Source organism: Nomascus leucogenys, chromosome 11, assembly GCF_006542625.1.
Source record: "Nomascus leucogenys isolate Asia chromosome 11, Asia_NLE_v1, whole genome shotgun sequence".
Taxonomy (NCBI): domain Eukaryota; kingdom Metazoa; phylum Chordata; class Mammalia; order Primates; family Hylobatidae; genus Nomascus; species Nomascus leucogenys.
Window position 1 is genome coordinate 82,770,448 of NC_044391.1, and position 23,056 is coordinate 82,793,503.

Genomic DNA, 23,056 nt, shown 5'->3' on the forward strand with positions numbered 1-23,056 from the left:
GTCCAGTCCCAGCAAGCTCATTCAGCCTCGTGAGAGAGGTAGTTGAAACCAAGAACTTAATTTTGACATCTGGAAATCTTAGCGGTGGGGGCTGGGAATGAAGAGAAAAATATAGGTGCCTTCTACTGCAGAAGTATTTCATTTATCAAAAGGTTGTGGATAGGAATAGACGGCCTCAGCTCAGAAGGGGAGGTAGGCTGCTATGGTGAGGGTCTGGGTTCAGAAACAAACTCTATTTCACGTCCCAGTTCTATCACTTATTTGCTATAGGACTTTCAACAAATTGCCTAATCTAATCCAGCCTCATCTGTAATATGTAAGGTCCATGAGGGCAGGGACCATGTCTGTGCTGTTATTATCATACATCAAGTGCTTAAGAAGCCTGGTATTCAGAGCCAAATCAAATAATTGTAGAAGGAATGTGTTAAAAAATGAGCAGTCTTTGACATTTAGAAGCTGGTCTGGTACTTGCAGCTATGGCATAATATTTTCCTATTAGACAGAAATAATTTCACAGAATACTAAACTGAGACAAGATTACTCTGAAACCATGATAAAATGAGGCAAAGCAAGGTCACTTCATAATTTTGTTTAAGCACAGACCAAAATAAGTTCACTATGCCACCCACAAAATACCAAACATTCCCTTTCTTCACTAAAATGAGTGACTGCTACTTCTTTGCTAATTGCAGCTTTATCCTCCTGCTTCCCTTTGTGTAAATAAGATTTACTGAGACATCCAATCACAGAATTGCCCCTGCTTTCTGATAGCATCCAATCTATAGAAAAACCCCTATTTTCTTAGGGCCTCCCTGAAAACACCCGCCCAAAGCCCCAATCTTATGATAGGTTTGTTCTAAACACCCCTTTACTGAGATACCCAAAGGGTCTCCATGGTGTCTGTCTGGGCTCACTTCAAAGAGTAATAAATAGACAGAAGCTGCTTAACTACAGCTGTGTTCCTAGTGGTGTTTGGTTGAGGGCATAGGCAGTGTGAATAGAAAAAACGGGGAGAAAAACACTGTCTCTTCAGAGTTGTGGTGGGTATTAAATGGATAATTAATTTACCAATATATATTGAGGGTCTGTTTTGTGTCAGCTGCTGTGCTAGGTGCAGGGAATACCAAGAACAAGACCCGAATTGCTTTCCAGGGTTTTCAAACTGCAGGGCATGAAGAGTAGAAAATTTATGATCCAATTCAAAGCACTATTATAGAGGCATATACCTCGTATAAAGGTGTTATCATAGAACCATATATACAGAAGAAGCATGTAACTCTTCTGGCCCTTAGGGACCGAAGGAGTCAGAAAAGAGAGGATGTATGGTGGACAGGATAATGGCTCTGCAAACATGTCCTATTCCCTGAAATCTGTGAATATATTACCTAACACAGCAAATGAACTTAGATGTGATTAAATTTCTTGAGATGGAGAGATTATTCTGGATTATTTGGTTGGGCCCAGTGAAATCACAAGTGTCCTTGTAAGAGGGGGGCAGGGGGGTGAGAAAAGGAGACCCTGACTGCAAAATGATGTGGGACCACAAGCCAAGGAATGTGGGCAGCGTGTAGAAGTTGGAAAGGGCCGGGGAATGGATTTTCTCCTAGAGCCTCCAGAGTCAGCCCTCACCATCTATTTAGACCTGTAGCTTCCAGAACTGGAAGAGAACAAATTTGTGTTTTTTAAGCCAACTAAATCAGTGATAATTTGTTAGAGCAGCACTAGGAAACTAATTCAGGCTTAATCTTTAGTGCCGAGTCCCGGGTAGAAGCAAAGGAAGACTATTTTCTGTGAGGACCTGCCAGTTGGTCTTCATGGCTTGCGAGTATGTGTGCCTGGGAGTAGGACAGGATATGTGGAGATCAGATCCTGAAAGGTCTTCTTTCCATGCAAAGAAACTGGAAATAATGCTGAAGGTAATCAGAGGCCACTGAAGGACTAAAAGCAGGGGAGTGTGACAAAATCAGAACTGCATTTCAGAAGGATGAATTGAAGTCTACAAGTAGAGACAGCAGACAAGAGGCTACTTAAGTATTCTGGGCAAGAAATGATGAGAGGCTGTCTCTGATCACCCTCTACAAAACGCCTTTGCTTATTCCTTGAAATTTGGGATGAGAGGATTTAGAAAAAAAAAATGGTTGTACTCTTCAAATATTTGAAAGGCTGTCATGAGACAGATTAGGCACGGTCAGTGCTGCTCCAAGTTTGAGGGATAAATCAGTCATAAGAAGATATTAAGTGCACTATCCGGAAGCACATAATTAATAATTTGTCTAAAAATCGCATAGACTTCTTCACAGATAATTATGCTTTACATTTCATTCTTTCAACAAATAATCATTTGAGCAGTTAGCATGTGGCAGGCATCAGGCCTGTATATGATGGTGAACCAAACAGACAAAGGCACCGCCCTGGATGGAGTTTCTTTGCGTAAGATACTGTTTACAGATAACTTTTATATAAAATAATCATTTAATCAAGAAGCAAGCTCACAGTCGGGATAGCTGAAAAGAGACTAATATACGGGCGAGGTTGGTTTGGAGTGAACCCTGGCCTGGGAAAATCGAGACGATAACTGAAAAGCAGTCACTGACGGCAAATGAGCCCCTGGGACTTCTCTCCGCGAGCTTTCCCAGCCGCCAGGCCGCTCCCATAACCCTTCCGCCCGTCGGTGCCGCCCCTTTCCTCGCCCCCACCCCGCCCCTTTCAACACGTCACTCAGGCCGCGGGATTTCGAGCATTTCTCTCGCGAGATCTTCTCTGTGGCGGAGACCCCCAGGTTGGCAGCTGACAGAACAGCCGGGGTCTGTTTTGTTGCGGGTTTTCAGCAAATCCAGGGCTGATCTGGAGGCGCGAAGTAGGTTCCGGGGTCCGAGACCTGGGCTGCCGGCCTCGGGCCCCTGAGTAGGGGGTGGGGCGGGCTCCCCGGGCTCGGGCCGTGCTCAGTCTGCGTGAGCGCCGCGTGCCCGGAACCCGTGTGCGGTCGCGCTCCGGGGTTGGGGGTCGGCGTGGGTGGCCCGCGGGCGCCGGGACGCCGTCCGGGGACTCCTGAGGCGTGGGTCTGAGGCGCGGTGGTCCGGTGCGGTCCCTGGGCTGGTGGAGAGCGGGAGGGCCCAGGTGTCCGCAATCCCGGGCTGACCTCGCCCTGGGTCGTCCAGGGTTGGAGCCCAGGTGAGATGGAGGTCAGCGGCAGAGCTGGGTGGCCCGAGGGTCTTGCAGCTGGGAAGCTCAGGAAATCCCATAGTCCTCATCTTAAAGTTCTTTTTAACGAACTTACCCAGTGGAGTTGGGTTTCCTTCTTTCCTGCTTTTTCGAAGTTCTGTGAATATGTTAATTATTCAGAGAGACTGGAGGAAGACGTGAAAAGAGGAGACTAGATAAGGTGATTTAAATCCCAACATTCTCTTTTTTTTTTTTTTTTTTTTTTAAAACTTAAGGCATACAGAACGATGGAATATATGACAGAATCCACCGACCGCAGCCCTGGACACATGTGAGTGCGACACTTCTTCCCTCCCCCTTAAATGTGAAAATCTTCAATGAGCCTGGGAAACTCACTGTGGGCAACGCTTGAGGGTGGGTGGGAAGGAGCGTCTGTTGTCATAAATGGGAAAAAATAAAGTCTTATTTCTGTAGAAAATCGAATTAGTTTCTGGTTATAAAGCTTGTTCTAGTAAATATAAGCTCTAAGAGGGTTAAAATATTTACCATACATCCTTTTAGATCGGCACTGTCCAATATGTAGCCATTAGCTACGTGTGGCTATTTAAATTTACTTTTTACTTACTTTTTTTTTTGAGACGGAATCTCGCTCTGTTGCCCAGGCTGGAGTGCAGTAGTGTGATCTCGGCTCACTGCCACCTCCACCTCCCGGGTTCAAGCAATTCCCTGCCTCAGCCTCCCGAGTAGCTGGGATGACTTACTGATTTTTATTGGAGATTATAATGTAATAATTTTTAAATTTTGAACATCTTAAAACTCAATTATCAATTTTTAATTTCTTGCATTTAAGTTCAAATTAACTTTTTTTTTTTTTTTTTGCTGTTAAATAGGTTTAATGATACAGTGCTCTTCAAAGAGATGACTACAGAGACTTTTAAATGATAATCCTGGAATCGTTCAGCAGAGACCAATTAGCTAAATCTAAAATAAATTGGCTTCTTACCACAACTACCCTGTAAACATTGTAGTCCTTCTGTCTAGAATGACCCTAATCTCACAGGAAAACAGTAACTATGGAGAAACTAGCTTTGTGGCCAAAAGTAAAAACCAAAGGAAAAATAGGAATTCAGTGGTTAGTGAAAGCAGGAAATTTGGCCCCTTTCCCTGTGATGCTTTACTCTTCCCTTGTCCCTCAGTTGCTCGGTGGGTTTGAATAAGCCATCTGAAAATGTCTTTAGAGCTCAGCATAGTGCTGATCTTCCTTGTTCTATCAGTAGCTTTTAACAGACACTTGTCTAAGGGCTCAAAGCCCTTCACAGAACCGTTTCTTGGAATGGGTTGTATGACCATTGTACTTCCCTGCCGGACAACCAGCACTTCTGGAAGAGCCTGGTTAGCTCTGTCAGGAACTGCTTGCTTTTCAGGTGGTACCGCTGGCTCCACTCTGTCAACATAAACCCCAAGCAGTTTAAGTTGGAAGTTTCCTAAATTAATTTAAATGGAATAAAATTAAATACTTGGTTGCTCGTTTGTACTAGCCATGTTGCCGCATGTGGCTAGTGGCTACCGTTGGACATGGAAGATTGTTGAACTTTTATTTTGGACAATGTTGTTCTACGTTAGGGGTTCTCAGACTTTTCTGCCCCCAGTACATCTCGAATTATGATAGTTCCGTCATTTATACTGAGTCTCTAGATGTTGATAGATTTCCTATACTGTTTAAAATAAAAATTCTGCTCTGGGTAAATGTTTATATTTTAGCAGTCCTTATGCTTTTTTTTTTTTTTAAATTACCTTTGGAGTATATTAGTGTCTGATTCTGTTAGAAATGATTTAGATATTAGTTTCTGTTGGTGTAGTCCAGAGATATACTTGAAGAAATCTTCATTAGAGATAAGTAGACAGCTGTCGTCTTTTAATGTAGTGACACCATACTGTTCACCTAAGCTATGGTCCTCTGTATGCACTGAATAAATAGATTTTTGAAGGCTTAGTATTTAGAGATGAGGTGGTTGAATTAAAAAGAGACAAACTGATCTTACATATTCTTGATATAGGATTTTCTTTTTGGTTTTTGCCATTGACACACTATTGCCTTGTTAATTGATTCTTTCTTGGTTTTCCAATTTTCAACAAGGGATAATGAATAGCAGTGCTTCTCAAATTTTTCCCAAGTTTGCTATTACACTTGCAGTTGGGAAGTTTATCTGTTTATTTATAAAAGTTAATGTGAATGTTTGTGTCTGCATAGAAAATGTTTGGAAGGATATATACAAATTGTTAATAAATGTTACCTTTATGGATAGTGTTGGTTGGGTGTGGTAAAGAGCACGTTAACATTTTTTATTATATTTCAGTATCTAAAATTAAAATTAGTGCAAGATTTGTATTCTTCATCAATATACCTCCATTTGTTTTAATGTGACAATATAGTTTCATTTGCTTTTAATAAAAAAGACTTGTTTAGACCCATACTGGCTATTTAAATGTAAATTTGAATTAAAAAAAATAAATTGAGTTTCTCAGTTGTACTAGTCACTTTTCATGGCCCAGTTGCCACATGTGGCTAGTGGCTACCTTGTTGTACAGACCAGAATAGAACATTTCTATCATGGCATAAAGTTCTGTTGGACAGTACTGACCCTCTAGAACCTTTAGGACATCGGCCTTATATTGAGGATTTTAAGAATTATAGCCATTTTTGGTGTTTTTGCCCCTGTATTACAGGGTTATTCTTTATCTACTGCATCTTTGAAGATTGCTTTGTTTCTTTTTTTTTTTGTGTCTTTTTTTGAGACATTGTCTTGGTCTGTCACCCAGGCTGGAGTACAGTGGCGTGATTTGGCTTACTGCAACTTCCGCCTCCTGGGTTTTATTCGCATGCTTCAGCCTCCCAAGTAGCTGGGATTACAGGCATGCGACACCATGCCTGGCTAATTTTTGTATTTTTAGTAGAGATGGGGTTTCACCATGTTGGCCAGGCTGGTCTCAAACTCCTTATCTCAGGTGATCTACCCGCCTTAGCCTCCCAAAGTGCTGAAATTACCGGTGTGAGCCACTGGCTGGCCCAGGTTGCTTTGTTTCTGTTATTTTTTTTAAAAAGGGCAAAGATGCTATGGCCTAATTTGAAGGCTTTTGTTTGACATCTAAAAAAAAATTTGGTGTATTTTAAAAATCTAATTTGAAAAATTTATCCTTTATTTATTAAAGCTTGTGCTGTGAGTGTGGTGTTCCGATAAGTCCAAATCCTGCCAATATTTGTGTGGCCTGTTTGCGAAGTAAAGTGGACATCAGCCAAGGTATTCCGAAACAAGTCTCGATTTCGTTCTGCAAACAATGTCAAAGGTACAGTGCGGTACAATTTTGCTCTTTTTAAAGATGGAATTTACATTTAGAGAGCCACCGTATTATGCTGAGATTACACGAAGGCATATGGAGTAAAGTGCATGCAATTAAGGTTTAAATTTTCTGTTGGTGTCGCCCAAGATTTTAGAATTTGCAATTTTATAGTGTAGTTTTCTAGTGTGTCCTTCTAATCTGGTAAAGATAGTGTAAATGTATTTGAATCTGTTCTTCTGTTAAAGGATCTAATAGATTTGATGTATATAGTTAATAGATAAGAGTTGATGTTTGTAAGGGTGAGAGTAGATTATTGAGGACATATTCTTCTTATTTTTTTTTTAGTGGGGGTGACAAATGGACCCCTGGAGGTATTTCTTTTTTTTTTTTTTCAGCTTATTTTGTTTTTATTTATTTTATTTTATTTTATTTTTTATTATTATACTTTAGGTTTTAGGGTACATGTGCACAATGTGCAGGTTTGTTACATATGTATCCATGTGCCATGTTGTTTTGTTGCACCCATTAACTCATCATTTAAAATTAGGTATATCTCCTAATGCCGTCCCTCCCCCCTCCCCCTACCCCACAACAGTCCCCGGAGTGTGATGTTCCCCTTCCTGTGTCCATGAGTTCTCATTGTTCAGTTCCCACCTATGAGTGAGAACATGCAGTGTTTGGTTTTTTGTCTTTGCGATAGTTTACTGAGAATGATGTTTTCCAGTTTCATCCATGTCCCTACAAAGGACATGAACTCATCATTTTTTATGGCTGCATCGTATTCCATGGTGTATATGTGCCACATTTTCTTAATCCAGTCTATCGTAGTTGGACGTTTGGGTTGGTTCCAACTCTTTGCTATTGTGAATAGTGCTGCAATAAACATATGTGTGCATGTGTCTTTATAGCAGCATGATTTATAGTCCTTTGGGTATATACCCAGCAATGGGATGGCTGGGTCAAATCGTATTTCTAGTTCTAGATCCCTGAGGAATCGCCACACTGACTTCCACAATGGGAACTTTACAGTCCCACCAACAGTGTAAAAGTGTTCCTATTTCTCCACATCCTCTCCAGCACCTGTTGTTTCCTGACTTTTTAATGATGGCCATTCTAACTGGTGTGAGATGGTATCTCACTGTGGTTTTGATTTGCATTTCTCTGATGGCCAGTGATGATGAGCATTTTTTCATGTGTTTTTTGGCTGCATAAATGTCTTCTTTTGAGAAGTGTCTGTTCATGTCCTTCACCCACTTTTTGATGGGGTTGTTTGTTTTTTTCTTGTAAATATGTTTGAGTTCATTGTAGATTCTGGATATTAGCCCTTTCTTAGATGAGTAGATTGCAAAAATTTTCTCCCATTTTGTAGGTTGCCTGTTCACTCTGATGGTAGTTTCTTTTGCTGTGCAGAAGCTCTTTAGTTTAATTAGATCCCATTTGTCAATTTTGGCTTTTGTTGCCATTGCTTTTGGTGTTTTAGACATGAAGTCCTTGCCCATGCCTATGTCCTGAATGATATTGCCTAGGTTTTCTTGTAGGATTTTAATGGTTTTAGGTCTAACATTTAAGTCTTTAATCCATCTTGAATTAATTTTTCATATAAGGTGTAAGGAAGGGATCCAGTTTCAGCTTTCTACATATGGCTAGCCAGTTTTCCCAGCACCATTTATTAAATAGGGAATCCTTTCCCCATTTCTTGTTTTTGTCAGGTTTGTCAAAGATCAGATAGTTGTAGATATGCGGCATCATTTCTGAGGGCTCTGTTCTGTTCCATTGATCTATGTCTCTGTTGTGGTACCAGTACCATACTGTTTTGGTTACTGTAGCCTTGTAGTATAGTTTGAAGTCAGGTAGCGTGATGCCTCCAGCTTTGTTCTTTTGGCTTAGGTTTGACTTGGCGATGTGGGCTCTTTTTTGGTTCCATGTGAACTTTAAAGTAGTTTTTTCCAATTCTGTGAAGAAAGTCATTGGTAGCTTGATGGAGATGGCATTGAATCTATAAATTACCTTGGGCAGTATGGCCATTTTCACGATATTGATTCTTCCAACCCATGAGCATGGAATGTTCTTATGAGGTTTTTTTTTCTTTAGTTATTAGAAGCCATGTATGATAAAAAGCACCTTATGTTTGGAGTAATTTAGTAATATGTTTTAAAAACTCATAACGTTCACGTGTAATTAAAATAACTATTGTTGATGGAAAAGAAGCTCAATAAATCATATCTGGAATGGTCTGAAGTAAAGATTGGACTTGAAGGCAGAAGACTTCTTCTGAATGTTAATGTTTCATTCCTCTGGATTTTCTTTGTCAGCATAAACAACTTACATCTATTAGGCCATTGAGTAACACAAAACCGCCTAATGAGTGTAAAAGCGTATGCCTGTGATTCCAAAATGGATTAAGACCCTAACTTTTTGAGTGTATCTCTAGAGGGGTGGTTCATGGACTCCTCTGAGAATTTGAAAACTGTATCTCTCCCGCAAAATATTTACATACGTGTATATATATGTGTGTGTGTATATATATGTAAATATATATGTGTGTGTGTGTGTGTGTGTATATATATACACAAACACATGCAACTGTACTGTTTCAGGGAGTTTACAGTGTACAAGCTTAGCAAGTGTGAGGCTTAATCTTTTATAAATATTTGCTGTTAAAAGCCTGGTGGAGTTAGAAAAGTACTGATAAAGAACTAAACAGACTTAGTTTGTCTTGGCTTCCTCACAAATTAGCTGTTCGAAACTCTTAGCTGTTTATCATCTCTGGGCCTCAGTTTCCTCATCAGAATGAAGGGTTTTATTAGGTGATATGTGAAGCCCTTTCTTGCTCTAAAAGTACACTTATAGGCCAGGCTTGGTGTCTCATGCCTGTAATCCAAGCATTTGAGGAGGCTGAGGTGGGTGGATCACTTGAAGTCAGGAGTTAGAGACCAGACTGGCCAATATGGTGAAACCCTGTCTCTACTAAAAATACAAAAATTAGCCAGGTGTGGTGGGGCACGCATGTAATCCTAGCTACTTGGGAGGCTGAGGTAGGAGAATCACTTGAACCCGAGAGGCAGAGGTTGCAGTGAGCCGAGATCATACACTGCACTCCAACCTGGGGGACAGAGTGAGACTCTGTCTCAAAAAAAAAAAAAAAAATTAAAAAAAAAAAATAAATATGTACTTATAAACAAAGAGGGACTTGTGTAATGTTTTTGATTGAACCTTGAAAAGTGAAAATCAAAACTTTCTGTTATTTAACAAGTATGGCAAAAAGACATTCACATAACACGTTTGGAAGTATTTTATATTTAACAAGCATTTATTGAACACCTACTGTAAGATGTATCTGGCATAGTGCTAAGTCCTGGGTAAGCGGGACTAAAAATCTTAAAGCACATACGTAAGAGATTTAAGTTTTGTTTTAGTCTGGTTTTACTTAACATTTTAAATGTTGTTTTACAATTTAAAATTTGAAAAGGACTTGAAATGTAGATGAATAGACTGAACTATTGCTGATTCATAGTGTTGTGAGGTAGTAATGTACCTTTTTTTTGTGAAAAATAAGCAGTTCTCAGGCATTTTAGAAGTACATAATAAACCATTTTAATGCCATTTTGAGTTGATTCTCACCTGTTTTTCAGAGGATAGCTTCAAGAGACTCTTGGACATTTTAGTGGTGATTTGGTGATTGAAGTAATAAGATCACTTTAGTAGGTTATTTCAGACTGGCTTTCTCAGTCAGAATTTTACCTTTTTAATTAAAGCTACTAGTCTAGTTGAAAGTTTTGGAACCATTAAAATATGTTTGAGTTAACTGCTTCATATCATTCTTGGGTTTTATTATGCCTGGTTGATAATTTGGGTTATATCTGTATATTCAGATGGAAATTTCTGTGTTTCCTGAGAGATGTTGAATTTCAGTATGTTATCTTCTCTTTTAGGTATTTTCAGCCACCAGGAACTTGGATACAGTGTGCTTTAGAATCCAGGGAACTTCTTGCTTTGTGCTTGAAAAAAATCAAAGCCCCTCTGAGTAAGGTAAGTTAAACAGCTAAAATCAGTATTTATAGGTATGTTTTCATTATGTTTCATTATGTCTCATTTTCAGAAAATTTTTGTGAGTAGGTTTTTCAAAAGGAATTTTTTTTTTTTTGAGGTGGGGTCTCGAACTGTTGCCTGGGCTGGAGTACAATGGCGTGATCTCGGCTCACTGCAAACTCTGCCTCGTGGGTTCACACAGTTCTCCTGCCTCAGCCTCCTGAGTAGCTGGGATTACAGGCGCACACTACCACATCTGGCTAATTTTTTGTATTTTTAGTAGAGACAGGGTTTCACTATGTTGGCCAGACTGGTCTCGAACTCCTGACCTCATGATCTGCCTGCCTCGGCCTCCCAAAGTGCTGGGATTACAGGCGTGAGCCACCATGCTGGCCTGGAAAGTAACTATTAAATGTTACTATTGTTGCCAGTAGCACCCCACTACATACAGTTTTTAAAGTTATATATATATTCTTTTTATGAAAAGTAAAAATCTTTTTGCTTTAAAAAGACAGAATTTAATTTTTTTCATTTGTTATTTATTGAGAACCTCATGTATAATTTTTTAACGGAAATTTTTATGTAAAACCATCACTAAACATAATTGAGATAATAATATTAGGGCTATGTTATTTGGTTTCTCTTTATTGTCATTATTGATCTGGAAATAAAATATTTGTGCCTGTCACTGAAAGTCAGTGCATAAATGTATTGAAAAAAAGAGTTTGTTTAAAGTACAGTTTATTTCCTGATATAAAATTGAAAGTGATTGACACTTTGAGTTTTCTTTGTTTTAAGCTTTATGACTCACTTCTACCATGTTTTTAATTGAAATTGACTCTTTCAGATTGAAGACTTTTCTGATTCTCCTTTGAGCTCTAATAAAATTTCATGTAATAGTTCTTTGAAATTTCTGCCTTTATTTTCCTACTAGGTCCCAGCCAACCCCACAAATTTCTGAGTCACTTGTTGGCCCTCCTGGCATAAAACTTTGTCTTTTTCCCTTCATATTTTAAAAAGCCTTTTTGGTTTTTTTTGCTCCCCTCTGTTCTTGGTGATTTTTGTTTTATCTTCCGATCTTTCTAATGAATTGTTTGTTTCCAGTAGTAATGTTTTTAAGTTCCAGAGTCTTTCATGTTCTTGATGCATTTTGTTTTAAGTTTTTCTGAAGAAGATTTTGATAATAGGACTTCTTTTGTTTGTTTCCTTCTGTTCCCTTATTTGTCTCTGTTTTTTTTATGAAGTGAGTTTTTTGTGTATCTTGGTTTTTTGCTTTTATAGTTGGGGCTTTTGTCAAATGTCTAGTGAGTCTTAACAGTTCATTAATTAATTCATCAGATGTTTATTAAGTACCAACTCTGTGCCAAACTGCTTTTGGTGTTGGGGATATGGCAGTGAATAAGACAATCCCTGTCTTAGAAAGCATATATTCTAATTGCACACTAACATGCCAGTGTGGAGCAGCATGTTAGTATGCAATGATCAAGATAGGTAGATATATTACATGGTATATTAAAAGGTATATTCCGTGGAGAAAGGAGCTAGGAAGAGGATAAGAACTGTGCATGGAAGAGTTGAAATTTAAAGTAAGGGCGTTTAGGGGAGATCTCACTGATAGGGTGACATTTGAGTAAACATTAAAGATGGTAAGGGAGGAAGCTGTGCAGAAATCTGGAAGAAGAGCATTAGGGGTAAAGAAAACAAATGTAGAGATCAAAAGCAACAGCTTACTTGTGTGAATAGAATGGAGTGGTGAGGGGAAAAGTAGTTGGGGATAGAGTCCAGAAAAGTCATGGAAGGCCACAGTATGTCTGGCCTTGTAGTCCCTTATAGGGGCTGTTTCTTACTCTGAGTGTAAGGAGTATAGAGGGTGAAGAAGGGCAGAGTAGTGAGATGACGTGACTTATTAGTATTCCTCTGGCTGCTGTTTTTAGAATGGACGTAAGGAAGGTAAAGGTGTAAGTGTTTGTAATAATCATGAGAAATGGTTTTGGATCAGCAATGGAGGTGGTAAGAAGTGGACAGATTTTGAATCTATTTTTAAGGTAGTAACATTTACTGATGTAGCAGGATGTGTTTTTGTAAGAGACAGAAGAGTTAAGGATGCCTTCCACTGTTCGTGACCTGAGCAGCCAAGTCACTGGGTAGGGGACATCAGAGTTCATCTGTAACTGGTATTTAGATGTCTACTAGACACTTAAGTAGAAATACTGAGTAGGCAGGTTGATAAATAAGCCAGTGAGTGGTCCAGTCTAGAGATAATGAATTTAGGATATAGACAGTATTTAAGGTCACGAATTGGATTAGATTACTTCAGGAGTTTACATAGAGAAGGAAAGAAACTGGAGGACTGAATCCTGGAATCATTCCTTTAAAGGGTAATGAGGAAGAAATAATTGGGTAATGAGGAGGAATCAGCAAAGGAGACTGAAAGGAGCTGCTAGGAGGTAGGAGGAAAATAGGGTGAGTGTGATGTCCTGGGAGGAAAGGGAAGCGTTTTAAGAAGAAAGGAGTGAGCAGCTATGTGGTTTGCAGTTGATGAGTCAAGTAATGAGTTCTGTAGATTTAGTAATGTGGACAACCTTAATTACATGGGCAATTTCTGTTTAATGGTGGTGGTAAAGATGTCATTTAAATAGAAATGAAAATGGGAGAAGGAAGATAGACAATTCTTTTGAGTTTTGCTGTAAACGAAAACAAAGAAATGGGGCAGTGGTTGAAGGGGAAGTTTGGGAAGGGACACGTGTCTTTTTATTTTATTTTTTGGAGATAAGGTCTTGCTTTATTGCTCAGGCTAGAGTGCAGTGGCGCTGTCATGGCTCACTGCAGCCTCCAACTCCTGGGCTCAGGTGATCCTTCTTTCTGCCTCAGCCTCCCAAGTAGTTGGTACTACAAACATTCACCACCACACCTGGCTGATTTTTATTTTTGCTAGAGATGAGATCTCTCTCTCTCTCTCTTTTTGGCCCTGTAGAGTAGAGATCTCACTATGTTGCCCAGACTGGTCTTGAACTCCTGAGCTCAAGCGATCCTCCTGCCTCAGCCTCCCAAAGTGTTGGGATTACAAGCATGAGCCACTGTGCTTGGCCAGGACACATTTCTTAAGATGGTATATATAACTATTTGTAAGCTCTCTGGGAGTGTTAGAGTACAGAGGGAAATTTTTGTGAAATTGCAGGGAGAAGAATAATTGGCTGGGGGGTGGCCTCAAGAAGTGGAAAAGAGATACAGCACATAGTGAAAGAATACATTTATTTGTTAATTCACTCCTTCATTCAACAAGTATTCAGCACTTACTCTTCACCAAGCACCATTTTGGGAGGCTGTAATATTTCATGGAACAAAGTAAAGATCTCTGCTCTCTAGAGGGGCATTCTAGAGGTTGATCTTGATGGGAGTATGGACAATTCATCTGTGGTAACAGGAGGGAAGGTGTTGAGTGGGAGCTTCTGGGAATTCTCCTCTGGTTCCTTCTTTTTTACTGGAGAAAACAGAAGCGTGGGCAGTAGCTATGTGGGAAGAGCTGTTAGATAGATGTCTGAGGAGAGAGCGGAAGATATGAAATAGTCCTCTAGAACAGTTGGAGAGGAAATGCACCAGGACAGTGTTGGATGGGTGCTGGGCAGTGCTGAGGGTTACTGTTACAAATTTAGACTAGTCACTGTGGTGTGCATCTATTTCTCTAGTTCTGTCAGCCACATAGTTAAGGCATAGAGCAGGCAGAGCACTGGATTTAACCAAATTTATAATTTAGCCTAGTGGCTAAGGTGAAATAAGAGAGGGAACAAGGAAATTGAGTGTGTACATGAGAATAAGTTTGATTATTGATTTTGAAGCTAGTGAGGAGGAATGAGGAATAAAGTTGGTAGGATGAATGGATTTTCCATTATATTAGCTTGAAAGATTTTTGGTGCCCAGGAACTAGAGGAAATAAGCTGGAAAGATGGAAGGTGGTAGTCAGGAAGTAGGATATTTGGAATTGATAGTTTGGAGGGTTTGCAGTTACTGGTAATAAAAGCATATGAGTGACTGAGATAGGAAGGTGGATAATATTTTGGGAGAAGAAGAACTCAAAGAATGGAGAGAGAGGTCAGGGCATTGTGGGGATCACCTGTGTGGATATTGAAATCACTAGGTATTAATATTGTTGGAAAGTGTGATGGTGAGCTAGAGCTAAAATCTTTTGAGAAATGAAAACAAGTGATACAAAGATGAATAGATTACTATAACAAAGAGAGTAGTGGGTGGTAGAGTCTAATGACTTTAGACTCAGAGCTGGATATGTTTGAGGAGGAGACAAGGAGAATGGTCTGTAATTAGCAATGAAGAGCAAAGAGGATACCTGTCTGGTGCCTGGTCCAGTGATAGGAAGAAAATGAGAGAAATATCAGTCATCACTTTATATAGCTGCAGGGGAGAGAGAGAATCAGGAGATCTAGAAGGTGAAGGGAATGTTCAGCAAAGTTGAGGATTTAGGAGATTTCATTGTTAATGAATGTTGAGCTCCGGAGGGCACAGTAGAAGGGTTTTAGGATTTGGGGAGGAGTGTTAGATGGGGACAGAATAGGGAATATGCATAACCATATGGAAATTGCAGTATGGGAGATGAGGGATGACTGAGGTGTCTGGGACTATGGTAAAGAAGGAAAGGGACTAATAAAGTTGATTAGTCGTGGTTGTCTGAGGACACATGGTGTAGTGGTTGTGTTGGGGAATGCCGAGCAGGATGTCAAGGAGACTCTCCATTCCTGCAGGTAAAGGTTGGAGCTTGAGGGGAAGATCAGTCTTACTCAGTGCCTTTGGGGCTTTTTTTTTTTTTTTTTAACCACTGCAGATGGAGATCGAAGGAATAGGAATCTGCCTATCACCGTGGGTACCTGGCGTCACTTGTTAACTACTAGGGTTTGCTTTAGGGAGGCCAGTTGTATGAGGAGGGTTTTACTCTGGTGTGTTGAATCTTTGCATCTACACTAAAAGTGGCTAGTCTACTTTTTACCAGACAGTACTTGATAAAAGTATAATCTGCTGCTGATACCTCTCAAATCTGTTAACTACAGCCCAAATTTTTTCATAGATCTCCAGACCAATTGTATCTTACTGTTCACTGAAAAGTCCTCTTGGGTATCTCACAGATACTGTCTTAAACTGAAATGTCTGAAGTCAAATGTAACATCTTTTTCTCATTATATCCGTTGTTTGTGTCACAAAAATTGTACTACCTAGTTGTCTAAGCAGATACTTGAGCATCATTCTAGAGTCTGTTCTCTTCCTCTTTTCCATATCCAGTTACCATTAAATCTTTTTTTTTTTTTTTTTGATTGAACAGAATTTATTGGCTGTGTTTGAGTGTCTCTGGTCTGGCTTTGGCAGGGCTGTCTGGGTTCCTCTGCTTTGCTTGTTTTTGGGCTGCTGCTGCAGCCTTTAAGGCTCTTCTTTGCTTCTTCAGCTTTTGAGTCTCTTGGAAAACCCGAATGCACAGAGCCTTCTTGGTCACGAATTGGCGGTGGGCTCTTCGGTAATACAGAGGGGGGAAGGTGTACTCAATCCCCAGCCCCCTGTCTCAAAGACATCATAGTTGGTGTTACGGAGGTTTTTGAGCATCTTTTTCCTCTGGTCAATGCTCATCAGCAGATAGCATTTGTGGGCTTTGTCCTTGCGATGTTTCTGCAAGTGTTCTTCATAACTGCGGATCTTGACGGACAGGGCAATAATTCGAGCTTCCAAGGATCTGGTGTCCTCCGGGTTTGCAACAATCTTCTTCATCAACTCTTCTTGCTTGATTTTTAGCTTCTCCTTCTTGTTGGCCATTTCCAAAGACAAGAGTCTTTTTACGACATCATCAACCTTCTCAATTCCAGGGACCTTCTGGTAGTCTTTGAGCAGCGTAGGAGGAGGTGGGTCATCATCCTGCCTAGGCTGGGCTGGTTTCCGGATGACATATCCGCGCGCGGCCTGGCGGAGGAGACTTCGAGGCTGCGCGCCCCACTAGTTGAAAGGAAACCTGGCGCTCCCACCGCCCGGCAGCCCAGGTACTAGGGCCTGGGTAACTGCCTGCGTCCGAATCAAATTCAGCGTCTTCCACGCGACCCTCAGCATGGTGACCTCTAACCCCCGCGGGGCCCGGGCCGCGGCCCGCCGTTCCCTTTGCGGCACCGACCGGGTTACATGGGCGCCGCCATGCTGGCCCAGGATCGACCAATCCACCATTAAATCTTACAGATTTTTTTTCTACATCACTTGGACTATGCAGATAAATCTTACAGATTTTTATCTCCTAACTAGCCCTTGCATCTGCTTTTGTTATTTCCAGTGCCTGTCAGTTCAGATCATCTACAATCTCTGCCCAGATTATTACAGCAGCCTCCATTCTTGTTCTCCCACCCACCCCTTCTCCCCAAACACCCATTCTGGCCGTTCTTGAGTTATATTCAGATCTTCACATATAGCAAACTGTTTTTGGCCTATGCAGATGCTGCAGATTTAGTAGTGAGTTATAGTTGTGGATTTAGTATTCACTGCATGAAACTTCTGTAATGAATGTCACTTCTTAAAAAAAAGTCACAGAATATAGAGAATAATCCAAGGGGAAACTTTTGTTCATGAGGTTACTAATAGATAATGAGGTCACCAGGTCTTTGCTTTCCTCCAAAAAATATAATTTCCTTTTAAAGGACAGTGTACTTTTTTTTTTAAGGGAAAAGAATTTTTTTCCTATGCAGATACTTTAATTTTTGCTTAAATTATATCAGTTGCATTAATATAGTCATTGGGTTGTCCTTTGATTTGCTGCTATTATTACATAACTGATGATTAATCTTTTTTTGTGATGATGGTGTGTAGTATGCTGATCACAGATTCCTTAAGCATCTTATGAAATCTGCTTATTGATGATTTGTTCTTTAGTTTTTTTTTTTCTTCTCAGGTGAGAACTTATGTTTCTTTTTGTTTGTGTTTTATTGAAGGTACGGCTTGTAGATGCAGGCTTTGTTTGGACTGAGCCTCATTCTAAGAGACTTAAAGTTAAACTGACTATTCAGAAAGAGGTAAGCAGTACATAATTTTCTCAGCATGGTTAAAGTGCAGGTAGTGAAAATGAGGACCTAGTGATAAGTTATTTTATGGCTTGAACAGCTTAAAAGAAAAAGAGTACACTCAATTTTAGCTGTTTGTTTTCTTTTGAGCATCTGTACAAATAATTAGATCACTAGTAAGAGTAGTCATTGCTTCTGATTAGCAGACTTACTGATCTTTTCCAGAGTTATTTTTATTAGGAAAGGACTGAAGTAAAAACATGGGCTAAGGTACTGATCCTCAAACTTGGCTGATCGTTGTAATGACTCATCATAACTTAAGCAAAAATTCTCTGTATGTGAGGCCTGGGAATCTATATGTAGGTTGAGTATCCCTTATCTGAAATGCTTGGGACAAGAAGTGTTTCAGATTTTGGATTTTTTGGATTTTGGAATTTTGCATTATACTTAAGTGGTTGAACATCCCTAATTCAAATACAAAATGTTCCAGTGAACATTTTCTTTGAGTGTCATTTAGAACCTCAAGAAGTTTCAGATTTTGAAGCTGAAATTTATGATTCTGGGTTTTGGGATTTGGGATGTTCAATCTGTATTTAAAAAGCTTCCCATGTGATTTCTGATCAGCTGTGTTTGGGAACCATTAAATTAAGGAATTTTTTTTTTTTGAGAAGATTTCCTTATTTTTTTCTTCTAAGGATGATTTTTCTATATAAACATCTATGGGCTGGGCGTGGTGGCTCACACCTGTGATCCCAGCACTTTGGGAGGCCAAGGTAGGCAGATCACTTGAGCGCAGGAGTTGGAGACCCCATCTCTACTAAAAATACAAAAGTTAGCTGGGCATGGTGGTGTGTGCTACTTGGGAGGCTGAGGTAGAGAATCACTTGAGCCCAGGAGGCGGAAGTTGCAGTGAACCGAGATCGTGCACCTGCACCCCAGGCTGGGCAACAGGCACAGTGAGACCCTGTCTCAAAAAAAATTATATATATATGTAAAATGTACACAGAATATTCTCACAACCACTTCAGCTAAAGGAAAATTTGAAATGCTAATCTAATAAATCTTAGGAATTAAATCTGTATACCGTTCTTGAAACAGTATAACTTGTTTTTATGACTTTAAATTTGAGGACATTTGATTGATGTCCTCAAAGCATTAATGGAAAAAGTTTTAAATTAAATATTAAAGGTTCTTCTTTTAAAGAAAATATTTGTTATTAAACAAAACCAAAAGAATGAAGGAGTATAATTGTTTTCTTTATCAGGTGATGAATGGTGCTATCCTTCAACAAGTGTTTGTGGTGGATTATGTTGTTCAGTCCCAAATGTGTGGAGATTGCCATAGAGTAGAAGCTAAGGATTTCTGGAAGGCTGTGATTCAAGTGAGGCAAAAGGTAATGAGAGAAGATGAGTGAGTCCTACATCTTATATTTCATCTTTGTTAATTATAAGACAGCTAGTAAAACCTCTTTTCCTTTCTAAATCCTATGGGTACCAGGGATAGTCTGGGTCCCTGAAGCATTCACCTTTGGAAATAGATCATTATTACATTATAGATAATCTTTAAAGATTGTTATTGTTTGAAAAATCAGTATGCTCTATCTGTAGATGGTATGTGTGTCCGATACCTATAAATGGCTTTTTGTGGGGCATTTATTGACCAAATAATTTATATTTTAGACTTTGCATAAAAAAACTTTCTACTATCTGGAACAGTTAATTCTGAAATATGGAATGCATCAGAATACACTTCGTATCAAAGAGATTCATGGTGAGTTAAAACTCAAAAGCATTTGAAATGATGTCAGATTTTTATTTCAACATACCTAAGTAATCTTATATTTACTGATAATATCTGGATTAGTACTGTCCAAAAGAACTTTCTGTTAGAAGAACAAAACAAAACAAAACTTAATTCTTTATCTGCACTGTCCAGCATGGTATAGTCACTAGCCACGTGTGGCTGTTGAGTACTTGAAATGTGGCTAGAGCAACTGAGAAACTGAATTTTTAATTTTCTGCTAATGTCAAACATAATTATCTTTTTATGTTTCATAACTAAGTATAATATTTCTTGAGGCTTCTGTTTGATATATATGCATACATACTTCTGTCCAATCTTGCTCTCAGTTACGTGAGTGACATTGAAAAGAGTTAGAAAGCTTGCCTTCTTTCTACCTAGCATTTAATTAACCTCTAGAAGTTTTTAAAGAACTTGCCCATTAAGCCATCCAATCTGATATCTCCTAGGGGATGTCTTTTCAGTTTCTTTTATGATATTCACCTCTCAGGTATTCTACCCCTTGAGTTAATTTTAATACCATTTTCCAAGAAAAACCATTTTATCTAGCTTTTTAGATTCTTGGTATAAAATTGAACAAATAAAATAAATCTCATCTGTAACTGTAGTTATGTCCTCTCTATTGTTCCTAATGTTTATCTTTTTTCTCTTTTTCTACTCACCTCACCTTAGACTTGCCACTTTTATCTATTATGTTAGTTTTTTCAAAAAACTATTTTTAGTTTTATTTTAAACAATCTTTTTCTTAATTTTGTTTTTTTGTTTTGTTTTGTTTTTTGGTTTTTTTTTTGAGATGGAGTCTCGTTCTGTCACCCAGGCTGGAGTGCAATGGCGCGATCTCGGCTCACTGCGAGCTCTGCCTCCCGGGTTCACGCCATTCTGCTGCCTCAGCCTCCTGAGTAGCTGGGACTACAGATGCCCGCCACCATGCCCGGCTAATTTTTTGTATTTTTTTTAGTAGAGACAGGTTTTCACCGTGTTAGCCAGGATGGTCTTGATTTCATGACTCGTGATCCACCTGCCTCGGCCTCCCAAGTGCTGGGATTACAGGCCTTAATTTTGTTTTTAACACTAATTCTTTCAACTCTATTTAGTTTTGTTTTGTTTTAATTAATTGAAAGCTTAGTTTATTTTTAATTTCTAATAATATTTAAGATCATACATTTTCTTCCGAGTACTATAATGGGTCTGTAGTTGGTACTTGTAGCTACCTTTTTCCACTGCCCATTGCGTATTTTATTTGCCCTCAGCAAGCACCTCAGCTGTTTCATTCTTTTGGGTACATACTTAGGTGTGGAATTACCAAGTCATATGGTAAATTTATGTTTAACTGCCAAACTGCTTCAAAGTGGCTGTACCATTTTACATTCCTGCCAGCAATATTTCTCTGTATCCTCCTCAACACTTGTTATTATATTTTTGTTTATAGCCATTCTAGAGGGTGGTATGAAGTGGTATCTCATTGTGGTTTTAATTTCCATTTTGCTAATGACTAACAATGTTGAGCATATTCTGGATACAAGTCTCTTACTGCATATATGGTTTGCACATATTTTCTCCTAGTGTGTAGGAGAAAATTCGCACTGGCTGGTCTTAATGGTGTCCTTTGAATTGCAAAAGTTTTAAATTTTGATGAAGTCCAATTTATCAAGTTTTTTCTTTTAACTGTGGTTTTGGGGTTATGCTTAAAAACTGTCTAATCAAGGTCATAAAGATTTTCTTCTATAGTTTCTTTCAAATGTTTCATAGTTTTAGGTCTTATATATTTAGGTCTAACTCTTTTGAGTTAATTTTTGTGCAGAGTGTGAGATAAGTGTCTAAATTCATATTTTTCTATGTGGAGATTCTTCATCCCAGTGAAAACTCTGTCCTTTCCCCAGTGAATGCCTTGGGTCTTCTGTCAAAGATCTATTGACTATAAATGTAATGGTTTATTTCTAGAATCTCAAGTCTACTCCCATTGATCTATATATCTGTCCTTATATTAGTACCATGCTGTCTTGAATACTTACTAAAGTTAGTGAGTTTTGACATTAAATGTGTAATGTTCATTTTCTTCAAAATTGTTTTGGCTATTCTGGGTAACTTTAGTATTAGCTGTTTTGGTAATTGTATTTAGTTGAGTTATTTGCAAGAATATCTTTAATATTTCTCAGCTAGGTGGGTTTGCTTTTGGCTGTTCTTTTCTTGATTTCTAGTGCTACTGTTTTGTGACGAGATAATGTTGTCTTTAGTAATTTCTACTGTTTAGGATTTATTGAAATTGTTTTTCTTTTTAAAATCTGAATACATGATTTTTAAATGAATGTTCTATGAATATTTGAAAAAATATGTATTCTTTCTTAGAACTGTGTTCTATACTCTCAGTTAACTCGACCTTGATAGTTGGTTATTCAAGTTCTGTGAGTTGTTACTATTTTTTTGTCAATTTGATCATTTTGGTTTTGAGAGAGTCCTATTCTAGTCCTTCACAATGATTGTATGTGTTAATATTTGTTAATTTTTTCTTTTCTTTTTCTAATAGTTTTTGTTTTCTGTATCTCAGATAGTTTCCTGTTATCTTCTTGGTAGATTATTCTATTTATTACGTAAAATAACTTACTTTCTTTTTTTTTTTTTTTTGAGACGAAGTCTTGCCCTGTCACCCAGGCTGGAGTGCAGTGTTGTGATCCGGACTCACTGCAACCTCCGTCAACTGGATTCAAGCGATTCTCCTGCCTCAGCCTCCCGAGTAGCTGAGATTTGGCACATGCCACCACGTCCAGCTAATTTTTTGTATTTCTAGTAGAGACGGGGTTTCACCAGGATGGTCTTGATCTCCTGACCTCATAATCCACCCAGCTCAGCCTCCCAAAGTGCTGGGATTACAGGCATGAGCCACTGCGCCCAGCTGTTCATAAACTTTCTTTGTTCTTTGTTTTTCTGTCCCCCTTGGCCTTGAGTTTTATTTTTTCTAGAATTAGAATTATGAGTTTTATTTTCATTTGCTGATTTATTTTGTCTGTCTTTTTGCCAAAGAAGTCTTAAGTGATATCTCTAATCTGTTGTGACTGCAATAGAGTTTTCTAATAATTTGATTTTGTTTAAAACAGATGTAATTTATAATATAGTCATGTTAGTAGAGGAGAGTCCTATTTTGCATAATTATTTTCATATGGCTTTTTTTTTTTTAAGATGGTCTGGATTTTTATTATTCCTCAAAACAACATGCTCAGAAGATGGTCGAATTTCTTCAGTGTACAGTTCCCTGTAGGTATGTCCTGAACCTTGAATGTGACTAAATCTAAGGACCTGGGAATGGATGTGGATCACATATATTCTTCAGGCTCAGACAACTTCTGTTTATTTAAAATTGTAGTAGAAATACTTATACAATCAGGAAGCATATATTGGGTTAACCACCCACTCATAGAGGTGGTAGGACTTGTGCTCCAAAGATTGGGAAATTTTCATAGCTGGAGTTTATATTGAAAGGTACTATTAGTGTGAACAAAGACTTGCAGTGGGCGTTAGTGTGACTTTTAATAATGCTATATAGAAAGTAGATTGGTCTAGCCAACAACATGTTCTAGAGGTTTGGTGGAAAAGGTTCAAAATAGGTAGGGCTTAGTCAGAATGGTGAAGGTTTTGACATGCAAGTGGAGGACAGTAGGTTTTACCAGAGGAGGCCTCATGAAGCCATTTTAGACCTTGGA

The 23,056-nt window shown here is 38.8% G+C and overlaps 1 protein-coding gene and 1 pseudogene across 7 annotated transcripts in view; one reads left to right on the plus strand and one right to left on the minus strand.

Moving 5' to 3' along the window:
- Positions 1-2,770: 2,770 nt before the first annotated feature.
- The window catches only part of NMD3 (NMD3 ribosome export adaptor), a 34,675-nt gene continuing 14,389 nt past the window's right edge, over positions 2,771-23,056 (plus strand). For 3 of the 6 annotated variants that reach the window (XM_030822781.1, XM_030822776.1, XM_030822780.1), the window contains exons 1-8: positions 2,773-2,857; positions 3,438-3,493; positions 6,373-6,507; positions 10,434-10,530; positions 17,493-17,573; positions 18,826-18,954; positions 19,241-19,331; positions 22,536-22,614. In XM_030822781.1, coding sequence (XP_030678641.1) covers positions 3,450-3,493; positions 6,373-6,507; positions 10,434-10,530; positions 17,493-17,573; positions 18,826-18,954; positions 19,241-19,331; positions 22,536-22,614 — 656 coding nt within the window. In that variant the 5' untranslated portion in view covers positions 2,773-2,857; positions 3,438-3,449. Of the gene's footprint in view, positions 2,858-2,998; positions 3,172-3,437; positions 3,494-6,372; positions 6,508-10,433; positions 10,531-17,492; positions 17,574-18,825; positions 18,955-19,240; positions 19,332-22,535; positions 22,615-23,056 lie in introns of those variants that run through there. The other 3 variants (XM_030822778.1, XM_030822777.1, XM_030822779.1) reach the window with 3 other exon arrangements.
- On the minus strand, positions 15,860-16,641 carry LOC105740550 (annotated as a pseudogene). The gene has a single exon (XR_001116600.2). The product of XR_001116600.2 is annotated as a 28S ribosomal protein S15, mitochondrial pseudogene (transcript).